This window comes from Leptodactylus fuscus, chromosome 2 (assembly GCF_031893055.1).
Source record: "Leptodactylus fuscus isolate aLepFus1 chromosome 2, aLepFus1.hap2, whole genome shotgun sequence".
Lineage (NCBI taxonomy): Eukaryota > Metazoa > Chordata > Amphibia > Anura > Leptodactylidae > Leptodactylus > Leptodactylus fuscus.
Window position 1 is genome coordinate 221,243,905 of NC_134266.1, and position 24,538 is coordinate 221,268,442.

At 43.2% G+C, this 24,538-nt stretch overlaps 1 protein-coding gene across 4 annotated transcripts in view; it reads left to right on the forward strand.

The window, feature by feature from the left end:
- TFCP2 (transcription factor CP2) overlaps positions 1–23,417 on the forward strand; it is a 59,395-nt gene extending 35,978 nt beyond the window's left edge. For 3 of the 4 annotated variants that reach the window (XM_075265668.1, XM_075265670.1, XM_075265669.1), the window contains 9 exons: positions 146–256; positions 1,956–2,044; positions 3,508–3,583; positions 5,369–5,462; positions 8,551–8,641; positions 10,254–10,363; positions 10,476–10,618; positions 16,826–16,877; positions 21,844–23,417. In XM_075265668.1, the coding sequence (XP_075121769.1) occupies positions 146–256; positions 1,956–2,044; positions 3,508–3,583; positions 5,369–5,462; positions 8,551–8,641; positions 10,254–10,363; positions 10,476–10,618; positions 16,826–16,877; positions 21,844–21,881 (804 nt within the window). In that variant the 3' untranslated portion in view covers positions 21,882–23,417. The remainder of the gene's footprint in view (positions 1–145; positions 257–1,955; positions 2,045–3,507; positions 3,584–5,368; positions 5,463–8,550; positions 8,642–10,253; positions 10,364–10,475; positions 10,619–16,825; positions 16,878–21,843) is intronic. The other variant, XM_075265671.1, reaches the window with a different exon arrangement.
- Positions 23,418–24,538: the final 1,121 nt, after the last annotated feature.

Consider the following 24,538-nt stretch of genomic DNA (forward strand, 5'->3'; position numbering starts at 1 on the left):
TGTTGATCGTAAGTGTTGGGCTCTATTCCTTCAGAACTTCATTGACCATCTTAATTTCTGTACCACTATCAGTGTGACCACCTTGTCTTGTCTGATTCAACACATTTGTTTTATTGCTGTTCTTTTTCTTTAATTACTCTTGCAGCCTAAAGGAGCAGACCGAAAACAGAAAACGGACCGAGAAAAGATGGAAAAGCGAACGCCACAAGAGAAGGAGAAATATCAGCCTTCTTATGAAACCACAATTTTAACAGAGGTGAATGGTTGCATGCTGCATACAGTAGTAATACTACACCTATCCAGTTTATAGCTGCCATGGGACAATAAATGTAAAACTGACAAATATATCTCATATGTTATAAGTACAAAGCTCCTAGGGGCAATTTCAACAGGTATTTGTAGAAGAGTTTGAGGTGGTCTTTCACCTCAAATTCCTCGACAAAAACAGTCCCATGGTGGATATCTGAAGCCTAGAATCAGCTTTCTGTTGCAGACTTCCATGCTGATCAGCGTCATATACATTGGGACTAATTAAAGCCTTTTGCCATGGTTTCTGTGAAGATTCAGCCATGGAAACCTTGTCAAGATCAAGCAGGACTCTGTGCTGATAGACACAGATTTCAGAATCCTCCACAGAAATGTCTCCAATAGTTATGTCACATTCACAGGGAGGAATTTGATTTAGGATCCTGAAGTGTGGGATATCCGTGAAGTTCAGCAAAGTATAGAAAGCAAGCTGCTGACATGGAAGGGTATCCGATCGCCTTTGTCACTTAATGGTGCAAGGTGGTGGCCAACCGCTCAGCACCGCCTAAAAGAAGGATCCCTGAAAATATACAAAATGGAGAAATAATTGTCTCATGTTGTAACAAAAACATAGAACGAATTAAGGATATACCCCAAGAAATCCAACAACTGAAAATGGTTGAAATCTGACAGAAATTACCTCTTTGTTTGCAAGAGTTCTGCCTGAGTTTGACTGGATGATGTGGTAAATCCTGCAGACTTACTAATGGTGAGGGTGAGCTTATTCTCGAACTCTGCTGATACATTGTAAACCTCTGGTCTCAAGCGTTACTTTTCCAGGACTGAGGGGACTGAAGTTAAGCTTGCTGCCCTGCACACATCTGTGTATGTGGGGAAAACGGTACATAACTATAATCTATAGAAATCCCCACGTGCACTGTGGTGTGCAGGAGCCACCTGTCCGGTAGTCACTTTGAGGTGTACATCATGTGATAGTGTCACATGACCAAAAAGGGCCTTGAGTCAAAGGTAGAGGACTTTGAACAGAAAGAGGTGTAAGTGTGTACTAAGTGAGTGTATGTGTGTACAATGCACAGTACTTTTTCAGTTGCTCTGTATTTCCAGCCAATGCACAGTGCAGTAGTACTTGTAGTGCCCTGGATATAGAGACTCTGTACAATACTACTACCACCAGTCCTGTATGCTGCGAGGGTAGATCTGTTTCTGCTCTTATTTTGTGTATGGTACACAATACAACTTCTCTTGCCCTGTCTGGGCACTGCACAGTACTACTTCTCTTGCCTTGTAAAGGCATTGCACAGTACCACTCTTCTCATTCTCTATGAGGGATTTAATTCCCAGTATCTGGTCTTATTCTGCATACATGGACACTCCACTGTACCACTTCTCTTATGTTATATGCTTGATGTAATTCGCAGTATCTATTACTTTGTGTTTATGGACAATGTGTATTACCACTTCCCTAGTTCTCTATGTTGGATGTAACTCTCAGTATGTGCTATTATTCGAGGGAGGGGGAATATTTTATTGGAGGGGGTGCCGTTTCACCTTTTGCCTCAGGCAACAGAAAGACTAGGTGCAGACCTGGAGATGATGGGTTATTACAGTTTTAGCAAAGAATGTCTTCCTTTTTTATAATGAGAAGGTATACAATATTCTTATATATTTTATTAATTCTGTGTTTGCAGTGCTCACCATGGCCAGAGATCACGTATGTCCCAAATGCTCCCTCACCCGGATTTAATAGTTCACACAATAGTTTTACAATTGGCGAAGGGTAAGTTGTGTTTTTTATGCAGGAGCCCTACAAATAGATATTATAGCAATGTTCAAACTGTTTCAAAAATAGTTGTACAGAGCAGCACCAGAAAAAGACCTGACCTGGTCAGTGGGTGCAGGTTCCAAGTGATCAGCTATATGACCACATGTAGATAATGCAGCAAATGAACAGCACTCCAAAAATAAAAAAAAAAAAACAAAAAAAAAACCCGTGATGACCTATTCCATAGCACCGTTTCGGTCCCAGAAGTGCAGGACCTTTCTCAAGCTGGTCCAAGGATTGCTGGTTATTGAACCAGGGGTTCTGACAAGGTCACGATCCCTGGGTCCTGTAATCTGAAGCAGAGCTCTACCCCTTCCTCCCCAAATTTTCAGTTAATTCCTGTACTATGGGGCTGGCATTACTATAGATATGAAAAGGAGGTAGGGGATGAAGCAACCCGTGTGGGGAAAAGGGGTGGAATGCTGTTTCAGATTACATGACCTGTGGTTGTCACTTCATCAGAACCCCCCTCCCCACCACCAAAACTTCTTTGGTGGTCAAAGCAAGTGGAGGGATCAATGTAATGATCTTTGGTCTATTTCCTTCCTTCTTGGTATTCTAGGGTAGGTGAGGCGATCACTACCAGAAAGTTAACTTGACTTTCAACCAAATTAAATTTATTTATTTATAATTAAATATTTTTTCCTCTGACATTAGGCGCATACACTGCTCTGTAGTACACACATTATATAATGCCCTGCTACATATAATAGAGGTTGTTTTTTTTTTTTTTTTTTAACTAGAACTACTCCAACAGCCCCTTCAACATGCAAGTCCTCAGAAGAAGCAGCAAAACAAGATGGAAGGCCTAAAGGGCCTATCATGATGTAATAAGCATGTGATCTGTCACATGCTAATGACATTAACAAATTTTCTTCAGATCTTCCACCTCATTTTACTGTTGCTGCTTCTTGTGTGGTGGCAGGACCTGGCATTTTGGGGATGGCTTGGTCCTCATACGGTTCTCCATGCTGAATGGAATATGCAGCTTCCTCTCCTGCACTGATCTGAACGATTGCTGTTGGCAGCCGCACAGCTCTGATCAGCTAAAACGATCAGCACGATTTCTGATCATTGTGGGAGAAGTCGGAGTAGTCTGGCATTGCAGGAGTCCCCTCACCTTGAATTATAAGAAGGCACTTTTTAGAATCAAAATATCTCTCTCTCGCCCTCTCGTGGTTTGTTTTTTTTTTGTTTTTTTTTTTTTTTTTTTTTTTTTTTGGGGGGGGGGGTCTCCTCATCCAGTAGATATATTAAATCGGACCCAGCATTAGGCTAGCGTTATTTCATGCTATGTAAGCTAAAAGGTTTTATGTTCATCCCTTTTTTTTCCCCCATTCCTAGTGTCACTTATATACCCAGTATGATGATCCTGTATGTAACATGGTATATAAGTTCAATTCCTTCTTGTTTTGCAGTAATGGTTCTCCGAATCATCAACCTGAGCCACCCGCACCTATCGTTGATGTAAGTTCAGCAATGACCTCCGTTCAGGTACTTATATCATTACTGTATAATTTGGACGTGGATGGTGGACATGGCCACCCTATTACACTGCATTTATGGCGCAAGTCACTTTTTTTATATGAAGCCTATAATGCCATGTTTTTGCCTAAAGAACAGGGGTATATACTATCTAGCAGCACTGCTGTGTAGGTCTTGTAGTCTTTAAATGACATTGTCATGTAATGTTAGATGGTGAGGAAGAGTCCATTACAATCAGGCTAAAAGTTGCATTCAAAAGTTTGGTTTCCCAGTTTTCTGCAAAGAAGGCTGGAGCAGATACAAGACGAGCAAAGATGTTTTTAATACATAAAGCATTGTCAGATCGGTGCACAAACCTCAGTCTCCTCCTCCTGCTTTTTTTTGTTTTTTTTTGTGTTTTTTTTTTCATTAATGTGCTTGGGCATTATGTAAGTGTAGTACTGTTACTTGGCTTACCTAGTGCTTTGTACAGGTCTGGCCTGACCATTCATACATGTTCTTGGAGCATGGGGAAGTCCGTCATCTCTATACAAGTCTATTAGGGCCTTGTGAGTTTCATAGATTTGGCAAAGAGATGGACTTCCTTTCTGTAGTTATATGGAGTCTGAGAGAAAATTTAACAATACTACAACTTGCATAATGGATGTCCATTATTACTAACAGCTAAAAAAAAAATTTAACCCCTGGGAAGCTTGCTCGCCTCTCTGGCCAGGATTCAGCGGAGAGTAGGATCTTTTTGATTGAAACCAACTTACAATTTGCTCATAACAATGTTGTACTGTTTTTGTTCTTCCTCCTAGAAATCTATGAATAAACTGACTACTGGATGTTATTGTTCACCCTGCCAAGGGGCTATAAGGTCTGACTGGGTAGTGTCAGATGACAGGGACACCCCCCAAGCTGTCGGTCTAGCCCAGGACTGCATAACAGCGTTGTAACATTCTGTGTGACAATCTTAGCAAATCAGAATGTGTTTTGATTTTGGTCGCCAGTCACTTGAAACTTTTTTTTTTTTTTTTTCTGTTGCCATAGACTTGGAAGTTGCATGCGACTGCGACTTGACAGTGTTTTTACAGTCAAGTCCTTCTTGTGATATCTGTGTGACTTTTTGTTAAACACATGTTGGCACATAGACCAAGCCTTATTCATAAATTTCTTGGAGGAATAACAGAAATAGCACAATGTGTGTTAGGAGAGATGATGCCCCAGAATTACTGTTTCATAAGACAAGAGACAATGCAAGCTTTTACCATAACAGGCAGGAGGGACTCGTGTTTTTTTTTTTTTCTTCCCTTGCTTTGTTTTTAACATCTTTGTACAGATTTTTAATTTCAGATATGTTTTTAGTAGTCTCCATCCACTAACATTCCTATGGCGGGGAGACTAATATATTATGGGAGTGAGATTACAGTCCTGCTTGTCCACCTATATACCATTATAGGTACTGTCTATTGCAGAATTACAAACCTGATATATCACGTGAAAAGGATTGTTCAATGATCTGACACCCAGCTAGTATTTTGCACACATTCTAGTCTGATAACCTGCCTAGTATGCAGCTTTCTCTACTCCCAAAGTCAGGTTGGGCAGAAGATTATACTTGTGCAACCCGTTTAAAGCCCCTTTGGTTTAAGATACGTTTTACAAAATAATCTTTGCCTTAGAGTTGAACCTTATTGCAGGTTGAACAAAGTCTTCTAAAAGAGGAAATGCCGATCTCAGTGAGACACTGGTTTGTTACATAATGTACAGAATGGAGTTTGGTGGAGCTCTCTTTATGCATTTCTCTTGTAGAACCTCTTGCCTACATCAACCCCTCAGGAGGCACAACAGTGGCTACATAGAAATAGATTTGCTGCATTCTCGCGGCTATTCACAAATTTCTCAGGTAACTCCTTAGGAGGAAAAGTGTTAATGCAGTGCTGTTTCACGTTCCCTCAACCTGCAACCTGCTCTCTTTCCCTCCCCGGCTCCATACACTTGTGTATACTTCTCTCCCACTTGGGTGAAAAATGTCTGAGCATAAAATAAAATGCTGCACCCTGGGTGGAAAGGCAAATGCTCTAGAAACTCTTTACTGAAAGCAGAAGCAGCTCCTGTTAATCCTAGCAAGTCGTTGGTCACTGTGCCAGACCTTGTCAGGATTGCTATAAATACGCTGACTGGCTTTTATGAGAACTCCTCATTTATTTCCACAGTCTGAATTGAACTCTCCTCAAATAGCATGTCATGGTGTATTTCTTGCATGATGTAGGCATGGGTATCTGACCACTGAGGGTCCCTACTGACAGCAATAGTGGGGGTCCCAAGTCCTCCAGTTTGTATGGAGCAGCAGTCGTGTGATTCTGCCCCTTACTTTTCTATGTGGCTGCCAAAACCCAGCAAAATACATAGTTGAATGGAGAAGTAGCGGACTTTTGCATTTGTAGCTCTATTCAGTTGTGGCAAAGGAGAACCCTGTTGCTTATGGGACAACTCCTTTAAGAATACATTTTAAAGTGTCCCTCTAGCAATGCTTTCTCATCCAACCTGATATCCGGCATGGAGAGATGCTGTTGCACATTGGGCTGTACAGCTCACCATGCAACTGTATGATGCTCTGAGTATTGTGCCAGTTCCTAATAATTATAATAGAGCCCCTGTATAAAACTTTAGAATTGCATCTCTGTACGGGTAGTTAGATTGGTTATTGGGGTGTATGTCTAGATGGACCCTTGAAGTGTATTTAGTACAAGTAACACTAGTGGTCACTGAACTACATGCAGAGTGTCCATGTCCTCTTTGATCTTATATAAGCTCATTGTATGTATCCAGCAGATTTGAGAATCCCCTTTGTAAATTATTTGGAGTTCTGCTTGAAGAGCTGCTTCCAGTAGATACCGATTTGATTACTTCTGCAATGACAAATCCTCTGCGAAAGAATATCCAGACGGCTGATTTTTTTTTTTTATGCTCAGCTTTTTTTTTACTCAGAAGTATACAGAATCACAGAGCTATCCAGCTGTGGAACACACATTTGCTTGTCAGATCCAACAAATCTTTCTCCACTTCTTGCCTTTATATTCTCTTGTTTTATTTCTGTGTTAAGTTTCACAATCTTCCACACTTGAATTTTATTAGATTTTTGTGCAAACCCCTCATTGGACAAGTTGATGAATTAATATTACTTGTGCTACTGGGATATCGCAATTGTCATCTACTTGGGTTCCAGGAGAAGTGTCCTACATGTCTTTGTAGTTCTGTCTGTAGGGATAATAGTAGTTAGAGGACCTTTCTTGTCCTCACAGATGGGTCGGTATTATATACCACTAGATACCAGCTTTGCCGGTATACATCCCAGTGCCGGAGATATTTGCGTGTTAGTTTTTGCACCGTTCTCTCTTCACTGTCATAAGGGCGAGCCTTGCAGCCTAGTTTCCATTGCCGGGCTGTGAGGAAAGCCCCCTGTAACCGTACTCTTCAATAGCCTTTCTACTATGTGGGGAGCGTTCCTCAAAGCCCAGCAATGACTCTAAGGCCCACCCTTCTAAGGGTGCATGCACACTACGTAACGCCGGAGCGTGTATGAGAGCCGTACACGCCGGCGTTACAGCAGGGCTGCCGAACACTTCCCATTCACTTCAATGGGAGCGCTCGTAAACGCCGCTGTTACGAGCGCTCCCATTGAAGTGAATGGGAAGTGTTCGGCAGTCTGCCGTAATGCCGGCGTGTACGGCTCTCATACACGCCCGGCTTTACGTAGTGTGCATGCACCCTAACAGTGGAGAAATATCTGTGCTTGGATTTCTTTTTTTTTCCTCAGTGGGTGACAAGGAAACAGGACAGAGCTTCACAATGCCAAACTATACAAAATAAATTCAATTGTCAGTATGGGAAATTATTTTTCTCAAATTTTTTCAGGCTCCATCCACACAAGACTTACACACAGCAGGCTACCCACCAGTAGTGTCACAGCGACTAACCCTAAGCTTTGTACCGTACTGGCATAGTACAGTGGATTAGTTTACCTAATCTCACCCTCATGCTGCGACTAAAACCTGCTCTCTGACCTGTACTGCAGGTTTTCAACCCATAGCATGTCGATTGATTTTGAGGGTTTAAGTCACACATTTTTTTTCCTTTTGTAGAGTAAAGGGGATGGTGCTGCAAAAAAACGACTCTCCACAAGAAATACTTATTTACTGTGACTAAAAATTAACTACATGGTCTTGTGTGGATGTACCTTTTAAAACAGAGGTTCCCAAACTTTTTTTTTTCTCGTAGACCACTTTCAAAATTTTACTGCTTTCGGTGGACCCCCTGCTGCTACATTTCTACCATACTCCCAAAACTTGTAATAAAAAAAAATGTGAAGATTAGATCTAACGATGGTCCCGTCGAGTCTCCCGTGGCCCTCTGGGGGTAACAATTAGACCAGCTATAAACCGTGTGGTAGATGGGGTTCAGCTTTTCAGGCTTTGAGTCCTCAGTTGGACAGTCACATCCACTGTATGAATAGGAGCTCTGCAGTCAGCGCTTGCATTCATCTGTTTCCCAATGCTGCAGTTTGCATTGATTATAATTGACAAGCCATAGAAGTAAAACAAGACACTTATTAAAAAAAATAAAAAATGGCCTAAAATATGCATTTGTTTCCCAGTCTCCTTAGGGGGCGTTCACACTACCGTCGTTGTCCGACAGCTAGTTTCCGATGCTAATGTCCGTGCAAGATTTTGCACGGACGTTAGCATCGGACACTAGCTGTCGGACACCGACGGTAGTGTGAACGCCCCCTGATTAAGCTGACAGTGTGTTTCACGTTTGTCCATGATTTAAACGACCAGCAGGCTTGGCTTAGTTTATTTCTAGCTTTATTTAGTCCATTTTGTATAGATACAGGTTTTTTAGATGCTGGATCCAATACCTTTAGCAGGTGGTAGGATTAGATTTAGTGGCTAAAGATGCAAAGCCAATGTAACATTTTCCATTTGTTTCAGGGGCAGATTTATTAAAGCTAACTAGGGATGATGTCATTCAGATCTGTGGCCCTGCTGATGGTATCCGGCTCTTCAATGCACTGAAAGAAAGGTGAGCTGATGTCCTTGGCTTTAGCGTCACGTGTTTTACCTGACCATTGTATATCACTCTTGTACAAATGGCTTATCCTCCCTCAGTAGGGTGGTTGTTCAGCTGATGTCTCAAACTGCGACCCATTCAGCTCCAATTGTCTTTACTTGGCAGTTTACGATGGGCCTAAAGAAGTGATTGAGGACGTCTTTGACTGCTGCCAAAATGGCAGTGCTGGGTTAAGGGATTCTGCCCCTCTTGTTAAAAGGGATTGTCTGTCTGTCTCTGATAATGTAAGCATTTTAATAGTGCTGCTGGCCGTTCATTTTGTCTTTGAGCCAGGTGACCACTGCGGTAAATCACAGTTCTCAGCAGTCACTTAAGCTGTGACCTCTTCACAAGCAGCAAGTGCCATTTCTGTGCTGATGCCCGTGATTGACTGCAGTGGTCCACGAACACAAAACTGATATCAATGAAGTGGATACAGACAGTTTCCGTCACAGGAAATGAAGGCCCAAGGAGAAACTGGTAATGGTTTGTTTAAAGGGATTCTACCATTAAAAACCTTTTTTCTGTGGCTAACACGTCGGAATAGCCTTTAGAAAGGCTATTCGTCTCTTACCTTTAGATGGGATCTCTGCCGCGCCGTTCCTTAGTAATACCGGTTTTTACCGGTATGTAGATTAGTTCTCTGGCAGCGATGGGGGCGGGCCCCAGCACTGAAAATGCGATGAGGGTGTCCCCACCGCTGCCCGAGAACAGGATCCTGTTCCACTTCTATGGCCGCGCGGCGCAGGATCCTGTTCTCAGGCAGCGGTGGGGACGTCCTCATCGCATTTTCAGCGCTGGGGCTCGCCCGCCATCGCTGCCAGAGAACTAATTTACATACCAGTAAAAACCGGTATTACTAAGGAATGGCGCGGCGGTGATCCCATCTGAAGGTAAGAGACGAATAGCCTTTCTGAAGGCTATTCTGACGTGTTAGCCACAGAAAAAAAGATTTTTAATAGTACAATCCCTTTAAGGCCTCACAAACAATATTTTAAATATTTAAAAGGGGTTGTTTCTTCAAAATCTTAAGTGGAGTTTCCCAATCGAAAGTTCTAATATGTAAGAATTTGGCTAAAGTGACAGCTACTCCTTTAAAGGGTATCTTTGGGAATAGCAACAATAACATAAAGGAATAAGATATCAAATGCCAAGTCCTAAATGCCTTATACCTTTCACCACTTGGGGCACATGCGGTTTTATATACCGTTAGAAAGCCGACAGTGCAGGAGGGGAGGGGGTCGTTCCTCACTGCTCTCACAGTACAGCGCTATAGGCACTGCTGTGAGGTGGAGCATTCCTGACTGACTGCCAGACACTCCCTTCTGATGGTGAAGAGCTATGGTACCGGCACTGACAGCTCTTCACCCGGAGGCACAGAACATGAAAGCCGATGGTGCGCTCAATTCAGCGCACTGTCGGCTTTCTAGCCGTATATAAAATCGCATGTGCTCCAAGTGGTGAAAGGTCCTCTTTAAATTAGCAGAAGCCGCTTGTTTTCTCAGGGGGATAATCATTTGGCTAATTTCCAGGTAAAGGTTAAGGTTTGTCGCACATGAAATCCTGTCCTCTTTCTACTCCCTAGGGTGGTACGGCCCAGGCTCACGATTTATGTCTGCCAAGAGTCACAGCAGCTAAGGGAACATCAGCAGCAGAAACATGAAAATGGCGAGCAAGGAAATGGCGCTTTTTATGGTAACATATGATTCTGCAGCACTGACCCAATGACTGTTCTTATTTGTAACTTATTTTTATAATGCATTTTGGTACATGTGAGTTACATTATCTTCTGACCTCTCCTCAACAGTGTATCATGCCATCTACCTGGAGGGCCTGACGTCTATGGAATTAACTGAAAAGCTTGCCCAACTCTTCAACATTTCTCCTCATCAAATTAACCAGATTTACAAGCAGGGGCCCACAGGCATTCATGTTCTTATAAGTGATGAGGTAAGTCACTGACCGAGAGATAGGGGGCTTGTAAGTAACTTTATATCACTTTTGTGCAGTTCATGTAATCCAGGGGTGCCCAATACGTCGATCGCGATCTACCGGTCGATCGCGGGATGTAGCCAGGGATCCCCGGTGTCTGCTTGTTCACAGAGCAGGCTGAGAGTCGACTCTAAGCCTGCGCTGTGAACAAGCACTCCGGACACTTGCAGGCCGGGCGGCAGCAGCTCCAGGGGATGACGCGCTCCCTGCTCTTAGGGTTGGAGGGAGCTGGGGTGCTGCTTGCTCACAGCGCAGGCTGAGTCATCTCTACCTGCCAGAGATAACTAAGCCTGCGCTGTGAACAAGCAGACACCGGGGATCCCTGGCTGGCCACAGAACGCCACTGTCTCTGCCTGGCCCCGCCCACAAGAAGTGGGTAGTAGATCTTTTGCCTTGGTCAGTTTATAAAGTAGCTCACATGTTGAAAAAGTGTGAGCACCCCTGATGTAATCCTTTTAGCTATAAGCCTTAGAGTAAATTCACATCTGCGCTGCGGTTCTCCAGCAGAAAAGTTGAAATTCTGACTTAAACAGTTCTATTAAATAACTGACCCCACTGGCTGTAAAGAGGTCTGTCAGGTAATCATTATGGTACCTGATATATACCTCTACATAGGCAACACGACAGTATTTTATATTCAGTATTCTAAACTGAGAACGCAGTTTAAAATACGCAGTTTAAAATACTGAATATAAAATACTGTCATGTTGCCTATGTTGAGGTGGAGTTTGGCGTGAGAAATTGTGTCCATGTATCTAGACTATTTCAGCTAAACTAAGCAGTGCTTAGGACACCATGTCCAATTGAAACACGGGCCAAGTCTCGCAGCCCAAGCTCAACTGTGTGAAATTTTCCTTGGTTCAGTGTCTGGGCAGACACATTGCAAATGAAGGTACTGTATGCTGACATACTATAATATCCCAGTGCATTCCAAAAATAAACCTTTCCTGACCTATCAAAGCGCTGTTGTGGCTCTGCAGAGAACACAAGCACTGGTTGCTTAGCTCCTACACACTGTTCGTTTTTGTGTCCCTGAAGTAAATAAATGTATCAGTTTCCCACAAATTAGTTCTTTCCCCTTTTCTAGTCTAAGGCAATTTATATAAAGCTGAGCTGTTGTCTTATCTTTGCACATTTACAAGAAGACAAAACAAATAGAAATTTATACGGTTTCCCTGCACTCTTTAAAGTAAACACTTCTTGACCATGAACCTCACTTAGAGCCTTGCGTATAAAGCATTACATGTATGCCTTTAGAGCCTGCGAGAGGCTGATGTGACAGAATACAATAAGCAACTAGTCTGAAGGTCACTGGGCATGGCTGTAAATCCTTGTGATGTCTCTGATTTATTAGCTTAGTACATGAGAACAATGAAATATATAGGCTACTTGTTCATCCCTCAGTGGTTTCCGTAAAATTTAATGCACTTCCTAGGCTTGTTTTAGTCGTGGTTTTTTTTTTTGTTTTTTTTTAGTGGTTTTTTTTTTGTGTTCTAAAGGTGTATTTTATGCAGCAAAAGATTTTTACAACCTATATTGAAGAAAAAAAGTTACTGTTCCATGTTAAAGGGATTCTATCATTAGAAACCCTTTTTACACTAAATACACGTAGGAATAGCCTTAATAAAGGTTATTCTTCTCTTACCCTTATTCTAATCCGCGCCGCCGTTCCTTAGAAATATCTCCTTTCTTCTTTATGTAAATGAGTTTTCTCGCAGCACTGGGGGCGTCCCCAGTGTTTCTTGAAAATTCTCCAGCGACGGCCTATCTTCACTGCCTCTGCATGTCAGTCGGCCATTTTCTTGGTGGCCAAACAATAGAGGTCACAGGCAAATGGCCAATGGACAGCCGCAGTCGGACACAGAGAAGATGGCTATTGAGAGGAGAAGGGGGAGGTGGTGAAGACAGAGGCTATCACTGGAGAGTTTTCAAGCAGCACTGAGGATGACCCCAGTGCTGCGAAAAAACTCATTTACATAAAGAAGAAAAGCTATTTCTAAGGAACGGTGGTGCGGATCAGAATGATAAGGTTAAGAGATAAATAAGTCTTTGTTAAGGCTCATACCTCACTGACCGCACATTCAGCGTCTCCCACTCACACACCACCTCCTCACCTCGCCCTCTCTCTGTAGGTGTCCCCCAGGGCTCCGTCCTAGGACCCCTCCTGTTCTCCATCTACACCCTTGGCCTGGGCCAACTCATTGAATCTCATGGCTTTCAGTACCACTGCTATGCCGATGACACTGAAATCTACATCTCTGGACCAGACATTTACCTCCCTGCTGGCCAGAGCTCCAGATTGTTTAGCGGCCGTAGCCTCCTTCCTCTCCTCCCGCTTTCTCAAACTCAACATGGAGAAAACAGAGTTTATCATCTTCAGCCCATCCTGTATGGCCCCTCCACCCGATCCATCTATCAAAGTTAATGGAACCACAATTACCCCTGTCCCACAGGCCCGATGCCTTGGGGTAACCCTGGACTCTGACCTATCCTTCAAGCCACATATTCAAGCCCTCAACACCTCCTGCCGCCTCCAGCTCAAGAACATCCACCGAATTCGCCCCTTCCTCACCCAGGAAACTACCAAGATGCTCGTCCAGGCCCTCATAATCTCCCGCTTAGACTACTGCAACACCCTTCTCCATGGGCTCCCAGCTAACACCCTCGCCCCCCTCCATTCCACCTTAAACTGCACTGCTCGCTTAATCCACCTCACCCCCCGATCTTCATCAGCTGCTCCCCGCTGCCAGTCCCTTCACTGGTTACCCATAGCCCAGCGAATTGAGTTCAAGCTACTAACGCTAACATACAAAGCCATCCACAACCTGTCCCCTCCATACATCTCTGAACTAATCTCCCGCTACCTGCCCGCACGTAACCTTAGATCCTCCAATGACCTCCTACTCCGCTCTGCTCTCATCCGCTCCTCACACAACCATCTCCAAGATTTCTCCCGTGCATCCCCCATACTCTGGAACTCCTTACCACGACACATAAGACTGACCCCCACAATCACAGGCTTCAAGAAGGCCCTGAAGACTCACCTATTCAGGAAGGCCTACAACCTCCAATAACACTATCACCACACCACCATCTGTACAGTCTCCCCCTCTTCTTCTGTCTCTACCCCCTTCCCCCATAGATTGTAAGCCCTCGCGGGCAGGGCCCTCTACCCCACTGTGCCAGTCGGTCACTGTTAGTATTATATCTACCTGTATATTTTGTGTACTGTATGTAACCCCCAAATGTAAAGCACCATGGAATTAATGGTGCTATATAAATAAATAATAATAATGCTATTCCTACGTGTATTTTAGTTTAAAAAGGGTTTCTAATGATAGAATCCCTTTAAGCAGGTGGTAAGACATATTTTAGTGCTTCCAGTGTTGCATTATAAGAAGGCAGATCATCTCTCCTAAAGAAAAACAAAAACAAAAAAAAACAAAACCTTTTTTAGTACCAGTATTTGGACCATTTTTTCCTCATAATTTTCTCTGCATTGTCAGTGTGTCTCTACACTTTTGTACTGTTCAATTGATGCCAGACTCTGTAGGTACACAAGTCACAGAAGCTGTGCCCATGTGATCACTGCAGGTGGGTCCAGCTATAACTGACAGCCATGCAGAAACTGTGGTCAATGATAACACTGGTCAGGATCATGAACTTTTTCCATATTAACCCTTTCCCGACATCCGCCGTACTAGTACGGTGCATGCCGGGTGTGTAATTATGGCGACTGCCTGGGAGCCGGGTAGCCGCCGGGTGTCTACTGCTTTACGCAGTAGACAACCGGCGCTAATGTCTCAGATCGGAGGCATTAACTCTTCCGACACCTCGGTCAATGGTGCCATTTTCCTGGTGATTGCCGACACCCAGAGTAAGCTCCAGGACCGACGTCACATTACTATGACAGCTGGGAGCCTTGTGAAGGCTCCCCTGCTTGTGATTACATTGCTTCTATTGCAGGCTATGCTTCTGAAATAGAAGTGCTGGTATTTTACAATGCATTAGCATTGTAATGCATTGCATTAGTGATCAGACCCCCTGGGGTTCAAGACCCCTAGGGGGTCTAATAAATGCAAATAAAAAAAAATTAAAATGAAATGTTATTAAAAAGTATTAAAAATGCAAATCGCCCCCCTTTCCCTAGAACACACATAAAAGTAGTTAAATACTGTGAAACACATACATGTTACCGTATATACTAGAGTATAAGCCGACCCCCTAATTTTGCCACAAAAAAGTGGGAAAACTTATTGACTGGAGTATAAGCCTAGGGGGGGAAATGTAGCAGCTCCTGGAAGATTTCAAAAATTAAAATTGTTGGGTGCAGTAGTTGCTGGGTGCTAGGAAAGGGGAGGGGGTGTTTTGGTTGTCTGTCTGCCCCTTCCCTGAGCTTGAGGACTTTTTTTTTTTTTTGTCTCCCCACCCCCACATGGAATTCAGTCTGGCTGAATATAGGGTATCTGCAGTGCTCCTATTAACCCCTTTCCGACGGAATAGAAGCACTGCAGATACCCTATATTCAGTAGACCGGGCACTGTCAGACACAGGATACCTAATGTGTATGTGTTTCACAGTCATTTTCTACTTTTATGTGTATTCTAGGGAAAGGAGGGATTTAGAACGTTTATTTATTTAGATTTATTTTTTTTAAAGCTCCCCCCCCCCCCCCCCCCCCCCCCACTGTTTTATGGGAGATTCTATACATTACTATTGCGGCTGGTCTTCGAATTTTTTATTTTTTTTTGCTTGACTGGAGTATAAGCCGAGGGGGCATTTTTCAGCACAAAAACAGTGCTTAAAAATTCGGCTTATACTCGAGTATGTACGGTAGGTATCCCAGTATCCAAAATCGCACGCTTTACAAATCTATAAAAATATTTTTCCTGTACGGTAAACGCCGTAGTGGGAAAAATGGTGAAAAGTGCCAAACCACCGTTTTTTCACTGTTTTGATTCTGATAAAAATTTGGATAAAAAGTAATCAAAGCAATAGCATTTCTCGAAAATGGTAGAACTAAAAAGTACACCCGGCCCCGCAAAAAAAGACGCCCTATGCATCCCCGTACACGGAAGTATAAAAAAGTTACGGCTGTCAGAATATGGCGACTTTTAGAAAAAAAAATTTAACAGTTTTGGATTTTTTTTTTTTTAAAGGGGTTAAAATGTAAATAAAACCATATAAATTTGGTATCCCCGGAATCGTACCGAAACACAGAATACAGGGGACATGTCATTTTGGCTGCACAGTGAACGCCGTAAAACTGAAGCCCGTAAAAAATTCGCAGAAATGCATTTTTTCTTCAAATTCACCCCATTCTGAATTTTTTTCCAGCTTCCCAGTACATTATACAGTATGGTGGCATCATGAAGAACTATTTGTCTCGCAAAGATTAAGACCTCATATGGCTCTGAGAGCAGAGAAACAAAAAAGTTATGGGGTTTAGAAGGAGGGGAGTCAAAAACGAAAATCAAAAAATGCCATCGGCGGGAAGGGGTTAATATCACTGCATGCATTACAATCCATGCATACAATCAAATCAAAATTAAACTGATAGTGGCGGAGAAAAAAAAATCCTTTGTGCAGGACCCTGCGACGTAGTCTCCAAACTGAGACTCCAATGCAGATGGGGAACCTAGCCTTAGTGCTGAGGCCAATGATAGTATACACAATATCGTCATTGCAGTCATACATCATCATTGTACCATGTAAACACGGTACAGGGACGGAGGGCTGGAGCACAGCGCTAGAGATGGTTTTTGTTTTTTTTTCTTGTAATTTGTAGCACTAAGACATCTGTTTAAATAAGAGCTGGTTAGCCACTATGAACTTGGAGAATAAAAAAAAAAAAAAAAAACGATTTGTTAATAGTATATTTAGGAGGTTTTCTAGATACCACTATGCTAGTTATTTGTCCCTGGTTGGGATGGCATGAACTAATTGCATAAACTTTTTCCATGGAGTATTGTCTGACTATAGGTCCTCATGCACTTAGTGAGTCTCCTCAGTGAAAATCAGTAACTGAGACCCTAAACATAAATGCCACGAGAGAGGTATTCATAGCCAACCTTTATATATACGTACATGGACAATCTCTACCTCCTCCAGGAGGGGGCGCTCCTGTTGTTTTATTTAACACCTTGTTTTTTTTGTTTTTTCTAGATGATCCAAAATTTTCAGGACGAAGCATGCTTTGTGTTGGATACACTGAAAGGTAGGACCCCATTCTCTGTGAGAGCTCTGCATACCCAAGTATTTGAGTTTGGCTTGATACGAGTTAGGCATTATGGCTGGAACTTACCTGACTCTTCCATATTGTAGCTCGTCTTCTAGGCCTCTCTTTAGGTTTATGCAGTTGTTTAATTATGAATTCCAGCATTAATCCGCCATGAACACATGACCAGAAAGCAGATTAACCAGCAGTAGCTATACTACACTGACTGTAATATTATAAGACTGGACAGGTAGTTCAGCATGACTCTACAGTAGTCAGTGTTATTTCCGATTATGTCATGGGGTGTTTTTTGTTTAGTCTCCGGCTATAGATATTGTGTGTGTGTGTGTGTGTGTGTAATACACACTATATATTGGGTAGGTTCAGAAGTTGTTGTGACAGGGTAACACAGTGGCCTGCACTGCACCCTTGCAGCACTGGGGTCCTGGGTTTGAATCCTGCCAAGGACAAAACATCTGCAAGGAGTTTGTATGTTCTCCCCGTGCTTGCTTGAACTTCCTCCATACTCCAAAGATATACTGATAGGGAAAAAATGTACATTGTGAGCCCTATATGGGGCTCACAATCTACATTAAAAAAAAAAAAAAAAAAAAAAAAAGTTGTTGCGATGCTGTGACAAATTGCTGCTATGTTGCCCTAGGTAAGATTATTAGCTTATGTTATAATAAGGTCGGTTGAATTAATAACCACCGCATGCCACACATTAGCATGTGTCTGTGCGTGCCGCTATGATGACACTGAACTGTACAGAGGATGTAGAATAGAGACAGACAGAACTTGCTCTTGCATCGTAAAGGTATTCTTCAAGGTCAGATATTGATGCCCTGTCTTAGTAGTTTATGGCTCCCTACACAGATACAGCCCATTCCTAGCTTGGCTCCCATGCCCTGTGTGGGATGGATTAATAGCAATCACACACTTCTTCTTTTACCACTGTAGTCCCACAACCAGTACCTCTTGTCATAGTCCTGCCCAGTCTGTGTGGTTCCCCATACAAACCCTCAGTTATGGCCATAAGCACTGGATACAGTGTGATAAAGATGCTGGCAATATTGAATATGTATCTAAACCTCTTAGTAGTGCCAGTTTAGATGGGATAATAGAATACCACTAGTATAAATGTTTGCCATTTCATTTTTCTCGCTTATATCACTGGGGGACACAGCACCATGGTGAGCAATCTTTTTTTCCCCTCTTGAGTGGGGGCATGGTTGCTCTCCTTCATGGAGTCCAGCGCTTGCCTCTCCTGGTCTGAGAGGTGGTATACTCTTTTTCAAATTTTTCCTCCATTCTAAACAAAGGTGGTTTTTTTTGTATTCTTTTCTTCAGGCCGTCTCCACTCTGCTGTGGCAGGCGTTATTGTTCCTGCTTCAAGAAGGACAGCTCCTTCTCTCCCTGGACCTGTAGAGACTCTGCATGGCCACATGTGGAACCTGTACAAACGGACAAACCTGCAATCGGTGGGGACATCCTTTGATTATGGCGGCTCCCTGTTGCGTATCGTGTTCCGCAATGCTCTCCTCCCTCAGTTTTTTTTCCAGGTGACAAGGTCCCTTCCGACCTTCCTCCATGGCAGAGGAGGAGATGTAATTATGTACCCGGATGTTTTCAGGGTTTAGCCTCCTCCAAGATGGACGTTCTGACCAGCTTGCAAATCACCTTGGGCCCCTTTGCTGTTTCCACTGGCTCTTCAGTGGGTAAGGGTTCTGCCTCAGGGCTTCTCAGCGCCTGGCTCTTCTGGGGATTGATGCCCGATACACTCCTCATCAAGTTTTTTTCCTCCCGGAAACAGAGTTTCTGGTCCCCCGTTCCAGTGTGTCTTGCCCTTGGAGGTTCCCTTTGCGCTCTCTTCCACCTGCCAGTCCAGGGCATGTTGGGTTTGTCCTTAGAGGCTCTCTTTAGCTCATTTTCTCCCTCCTCCTTTCACAAATTGTCCTTCGATCGCCAGTCTTCTGGGGACTGCTCTGGGGAAGCAGTCCTTCGAGCCTTGGCAGCTCAGGGCCTGTGGTCTGAAGCTGAGGCCTTCTCCAATTGTGCCTCTGGGGGCCATCTTCCCAGCCCTATCTCATTGGATCCCTCTCTTCCTAGGGCGTCCAGTCAGAGCTCAGCTTTCTTGAACTTTCCAGGGTGTCCCGGTTGCTGTGCGGCTTTTCTTTGTCTCCCGCTCTCTCCGATGAGACACAAGGAGCCTCTCTCAACCTAGCTGAAGAAAGTTTTCCCGGGCAAGTAATCACTTCATAAGTTGGTCATCCCCCAGCTGTGCTCCTGGTGTAGCATGTCGTCCTCTTGTCCCTTCCTGAGTCACAGGTCCCCTGCCTCGTGGCCAGGGCCCTCGGGCCGCTCTTGTGTTCCTTTCCCTCCCTCCTCTTTTTCATCGGGTTTTTAGAGTTCTGCCTTTTGGGGGGTTCCAGCCACCCTGGTGCCTCTGGAGTGCTCCTTCACCTCTCCCTCTGCAGGTTGACCTTCTGTCTCTGGGTCTGCTTTTCCTCTCTGCCTTGCCTCAGCTTCATTTTTCCTTTAATGTGCACATTTCCTTTAATGTGGCCCTCAACCACCGTCAAAGATTAATGTAGTTCACAGTGAGATAAAGGTTAGGAACCCAGGGCTTAGGGAATAGGTTGAGTTCCTAGGAAAACTCTTTTAAGCATTGTAAGAGGAGAAGGTTATCCAGCAAATGGATGCCCTTTGTGCGTTGGCATTTGCAGCCTGCGTGTATTGATTCTGAGTATAATACAGTAGCTGCAGCAGCCTGGGCATGACACTGTCATTCTAGTAATAGACCTCTAGTGGCCATTCTGGGAACATCAGCAGTCCTCCATGGTGCTGTATCTTATGCTGTTGTGGTTTATTAGTATGCTGCTCTGGTTTGTGCCTCAGTCCCTGTATTACTGTAATTTTACCAGTTCATGCTTTATACCAATACAGCTTAGTTCGGGTAGAAGATTCTTTTCACGCTTTTTTTTTTTTTTTTTGTTTTAATTTATAGCATATTTTAATATAGCATCATTATAAATAACAAATACAACCATTCATAAATGTGAGACATCTTTACGCCTTATGTGCAGACAGAGACTCTTCCCGAGGGGGCATCTGATGCTTCGTTCCGATGAATATAGAGTAGGTCCTAGCCTACTCAATGTCATCGGAACAGGACCGAAGCCCCCATGGGGTGGAGTACATCACGGAAGGCACTGGGATGTCATTCTGAGAGTCATTCTAGGACATTCTGCTACTAAATCAAACATCACCTAGATATAAATGTTTATATTAGAAACACAGTTATATCATAGTTGTATACGTATTATTGCTACCTTCCAGATTAATACCAGTTATAACATAAATGTAACTACTAAGGGTCAGTACTGCACTGCGGACCTAAAGCAGTACTCTATCTATAGTGACTTATTTTTTCAACTCGATCTTCAATAAGCAGGTTTTACTAAACAAGTACATAAAACTTACCATTTAATACATATCATGTACATATCATGTGTATATTTGTATCTCAGGAACAATCTCGCTAATATAGGTAAATTAGAATGTATAGGAGTGTAGTAAGGTATAGGAAAAAAGACTAATTCGTTGTCAGACTGCTGTAGTTTTTACCTTCCTCTCAACGCTGCCACTGTAATAGTGCTAGTACTCTAGCACTAGTAGTACCACTGGTAACTGGCCCTATTTAGTACAGCACCAGGTGCTGCCTGAAGATGGAGGGGAGAGGAGCTGCCTCCTCCATCTTTTAACAGTAGTGAAGCCAGCAATTGCTGGCTTTACTACTATACCCAAGCAGGAGCGCCTACTGTCCGGGCCCCCCGTCTCCAGCACTTGTATGGTGACAGCGAGCAGGAGAAATTTCTCCTGCCCACTGTCCCCAAGCCCTGATACCTTGTGCCGGCACCTTTCCTAGTAGGTTACAGGACCTGTGTCGTGACGTCATCAAAGGTCCTTTAACCTACTAAGATAGAATCAATCTTGTGTGGGTGGAGCTATCCGGATTGTACAGGTCAGCGTACAATGGGGGAAAGGATTGCAGGCTGCCTGTGAGCAAGAGGAGAGAATGGGGGGTGCAGACTGTGAGCAAGAGGGGTACATGGGCATGCAGGCTGTTTGTGAGAAAAGAGGGTGACGTGGTGGCACAGGCTGTGTGAGAAGGGGAAATGGGTGGTGCAGGCTGTGGGTGAGCAAAGAATGTGGTGTACATCACCCTCTTGTCACACAAAGCTTGCACCCCCATTTCCCCTCTTGCTCATACACACCCTGCACCCCACGTTACCCTCTTGTTCACATACAGCCTACACGCCCACGTACCCCTCTTGGGTGGGAAGGGGGGCCCATGTCAAAAGTTCACCATGGGACCCCGTTAGTTATGCCACTGGTCTATACAAAGTTACCTATAAGCATTATAGCCATACTGGCAAATAAACAGTATAAATCGCACAGTCAACAAAAACACAAGTATAACATTCCCATATGGTGGTGTAACAAGTATGTTTAGAGGCCTCTGGTGCGGTGTCAGTGGACAGTATGTGGATGAGATGTGTAAAATGTAATCCACGTGCCTTGAACTGTAATTTGCTGATTGTGGGGGTCTGACTGCTGTCCCCCACCCCACCGATCCTGAGAATGTGAGGTATTTTATTCACATTAGGTATGTAGCTGCAGATTCACCCTTTCTGTGGAAGTGTCAGAGGTGTACAGCACTTGGCTACTGAGGAGACGCACTTGGAGATCCGTTCTCTGTAGGAGTAAAACACCCCCAGGATCAATGGAGGTCTTGGCTGTTGAACCTCCACAATCCTCCATACTATGGATAGAAAATAAATTATTTTTGTAGCATAGTGCCTTTAACTGGAGGGAGTGACTTGGTAGGAAGGGAATATGACAGGAGGTGCGCCAAAATATATCATTATCAGGTATATTAATCATTCCTTTTTTCTTGTTACAGCTGAAACCAACGATAGCTACCACATCATATTGAAATAGGGTGCTGCACGAGATCCACCTTGTCCCCTCCTCACTGAAGACACAGAACTGGGCTCCCGGCATCCTCCTATAGACTCACAAGACTTGAATGCACTAGAGACAAATGAATCTTCAGCGTGTCGCTCCATTACTGGCAGACCACGTGACCCTCGCTTCTTCCATATCGAGACAGCCACACTGCTCCTGCTTGTGCCATCTTGAATCGCATCCATTCGATTATTGTAGCGATGGAGGGTGTAACTGCTTACATCTCTTATGGATCCGGTTTGGTCTGCACAAGGATGAGCAGCTTTACTTAATGATATGAACCTGGATAATGTATACACCGGCCATAGCACTGTATTGGCTGGCATCATTTTTATATTTAAGAAATAGAAAAGGTAAAAAAAAAAAAATCATTTTAAGCTGATCTCATGGGCTGCTGGAAGAGGCAGATATAATATTCTTGAAGCATATTGGTGTATGTTATTGGTTACCCCATCAAACTCTACTGTCTGACATGGATGGTAAGGGGGTTAGTATTTTTTTATGTAGCATGTGTCTTTTTGTATGATGCTTTTTGTAACACCAGCCATCTTCGCCAGCTCTCCCTGTTCTTGTCGGGCCCTCAGATTTTTACTTGTCTTTATATAATTTTTTTTTTTAATTATTATTTTTACTCCTTTTCCACTATGGTGTGCCACAAGAGAGTATGTTAAATGACTGCAGGACAGGTGCTGTGCCTGTTATTGATCAGATGATTTATTTTCAGTTTCTCATATATATATATATATATATATATATATATATATATATATATATATATATATATATATATATATATATATGCTACCCACCTGTACTAGTTACGGCTTATAGGGCAGGGATTGCTGAGACTTGCAGAGGGTCAATGACCAATCCAATGCAAAGTGGAAAACAATACAAATCAATGGAACTAAGAGTCAGTGTAATGTTTTACCCCTTGTTTCTTCTTTTCTCTTAATATTGGATCTCTGGGCTTTGTGTGTTTTGTTTTGTTTTTTTAACTTTTATTTTTGTTGTTTTTTTTTCTGCCATTATTGCATATAATTTCTAAGAGATTGGCTCCTCTGTTTCTGGAGGCATCTGTGGCATTCTGCAAGTTTTGTGGGACAGTGAATACCTCCAATAATAAAAAAAACTGCTGGCATTTCAAGAATCCCCGGATCCCGCTGTTATAAAAGGTGTCATTTCTTTCTCCTAAGCTTAATCAGGACTAAAACCATGAGAGTATGGTGTTGAGTGTGAATGAAAGCGTAGCGATACGATGTGTTCATTTATTTCAAACAGTTTTTAAGCCACTTTGTATTTTGTGTGTGTGAGTTATGTCCAATGTTTGCTCATCCTGGCCACGAGCATGGAAATACAGTGTGTATGGTTTGACGAGTCCATTTAAAGAACCGTCACCTGTCAGCAGATCTATATCCAAGAAGGAAACAAAGCCCTTTTATTTCTAACCTTTTAAGTACAATATATTGTATTTCATAATAAATCGATAAACTTTTCCTGGTCTTAAAAGCAATGATTATTTTGTTGGAATGTAAAGGTTTAGAATTGTCTGATTATTGTAATAGTTGTCACTTCAGTGTCTTTCCTTATCTTGGTGTTACCCCCTTCAGTAACTCTTACTGCTACGGTACATACTGATTCATGCACAGTGCTGTGGCAGGGTATAGTCCGGAGCTGGAGCCAACAGCTTTCTTTTCCCTAGTGTCTCTCCTAGTGGCCAGGTCTATGGTGCTGTGTCCCCGATGGGATTTTACGGTGAGTTCAAAAATCCCATTTGGTCTTTCTTATGCTCAGGAAGTGACGTCGCATCCATTGATCACATGACCATGCTACAGTTCAATACAATTCATTTTAACAGGACAGAGTTGTAGCATTGCCATGTGATGTGAGATCACTTACTGAGAAGAAAGCAACCAAGTTTTTTTAATCCTGTACAACACCTTTCAAAGAAGACACTGTTGCCTTAAAGTGGGTACAGTTTAGTTCATTTGAAACCTGTGCTGATCTCCATGTGGGCAGTTTTCAGTTGCACCCCTGCCACTATAGTATGAATGGCCACCATCAAAACAGTCTAGAGCCATTTGCTCAGTATTTTTAAATCTGTGCTATAAGGCTACACCATAACTGGGCCCAACTCGAACGTACACACAGGTACAAATAGTTCCTGTGAATGTTCCACTGGAATACAAAAACATGTATGTGATAGCAGGAAATTCTTTGGTCATCAAGGCCTAAAACAGGCCACTCGCTAAGGAGAGAGTCTAAGGCACCCATGTATCAAAATGCAAAAAAAAAAAAAAAATTTCTGATTCCACACCTAAATCTGCATCTAATCCAATAATTATGCTGCCAATGTATGCCAATGGGGGTGAATACACTTGTTACAGGAAACATCTGCACAAAATTATTTGCACACCACAGATTTTTATAATATGTGAAATGTAAAATCGCTTCTTTGCACTTCAATGGAACTAATGCAAATTGAGACCTGAATGTCAACTCCTATTGGCCAGCCCAGGAGCCACCTGGCCCTTCTCCGGTTTTTCCTTTTTCAGATTGGGCGGTCTCCCTTACCCAGGCCATAGGTAAGCTCGCCAGTCTTAATCAGTCTGTGGTGGAGACCATGGGAT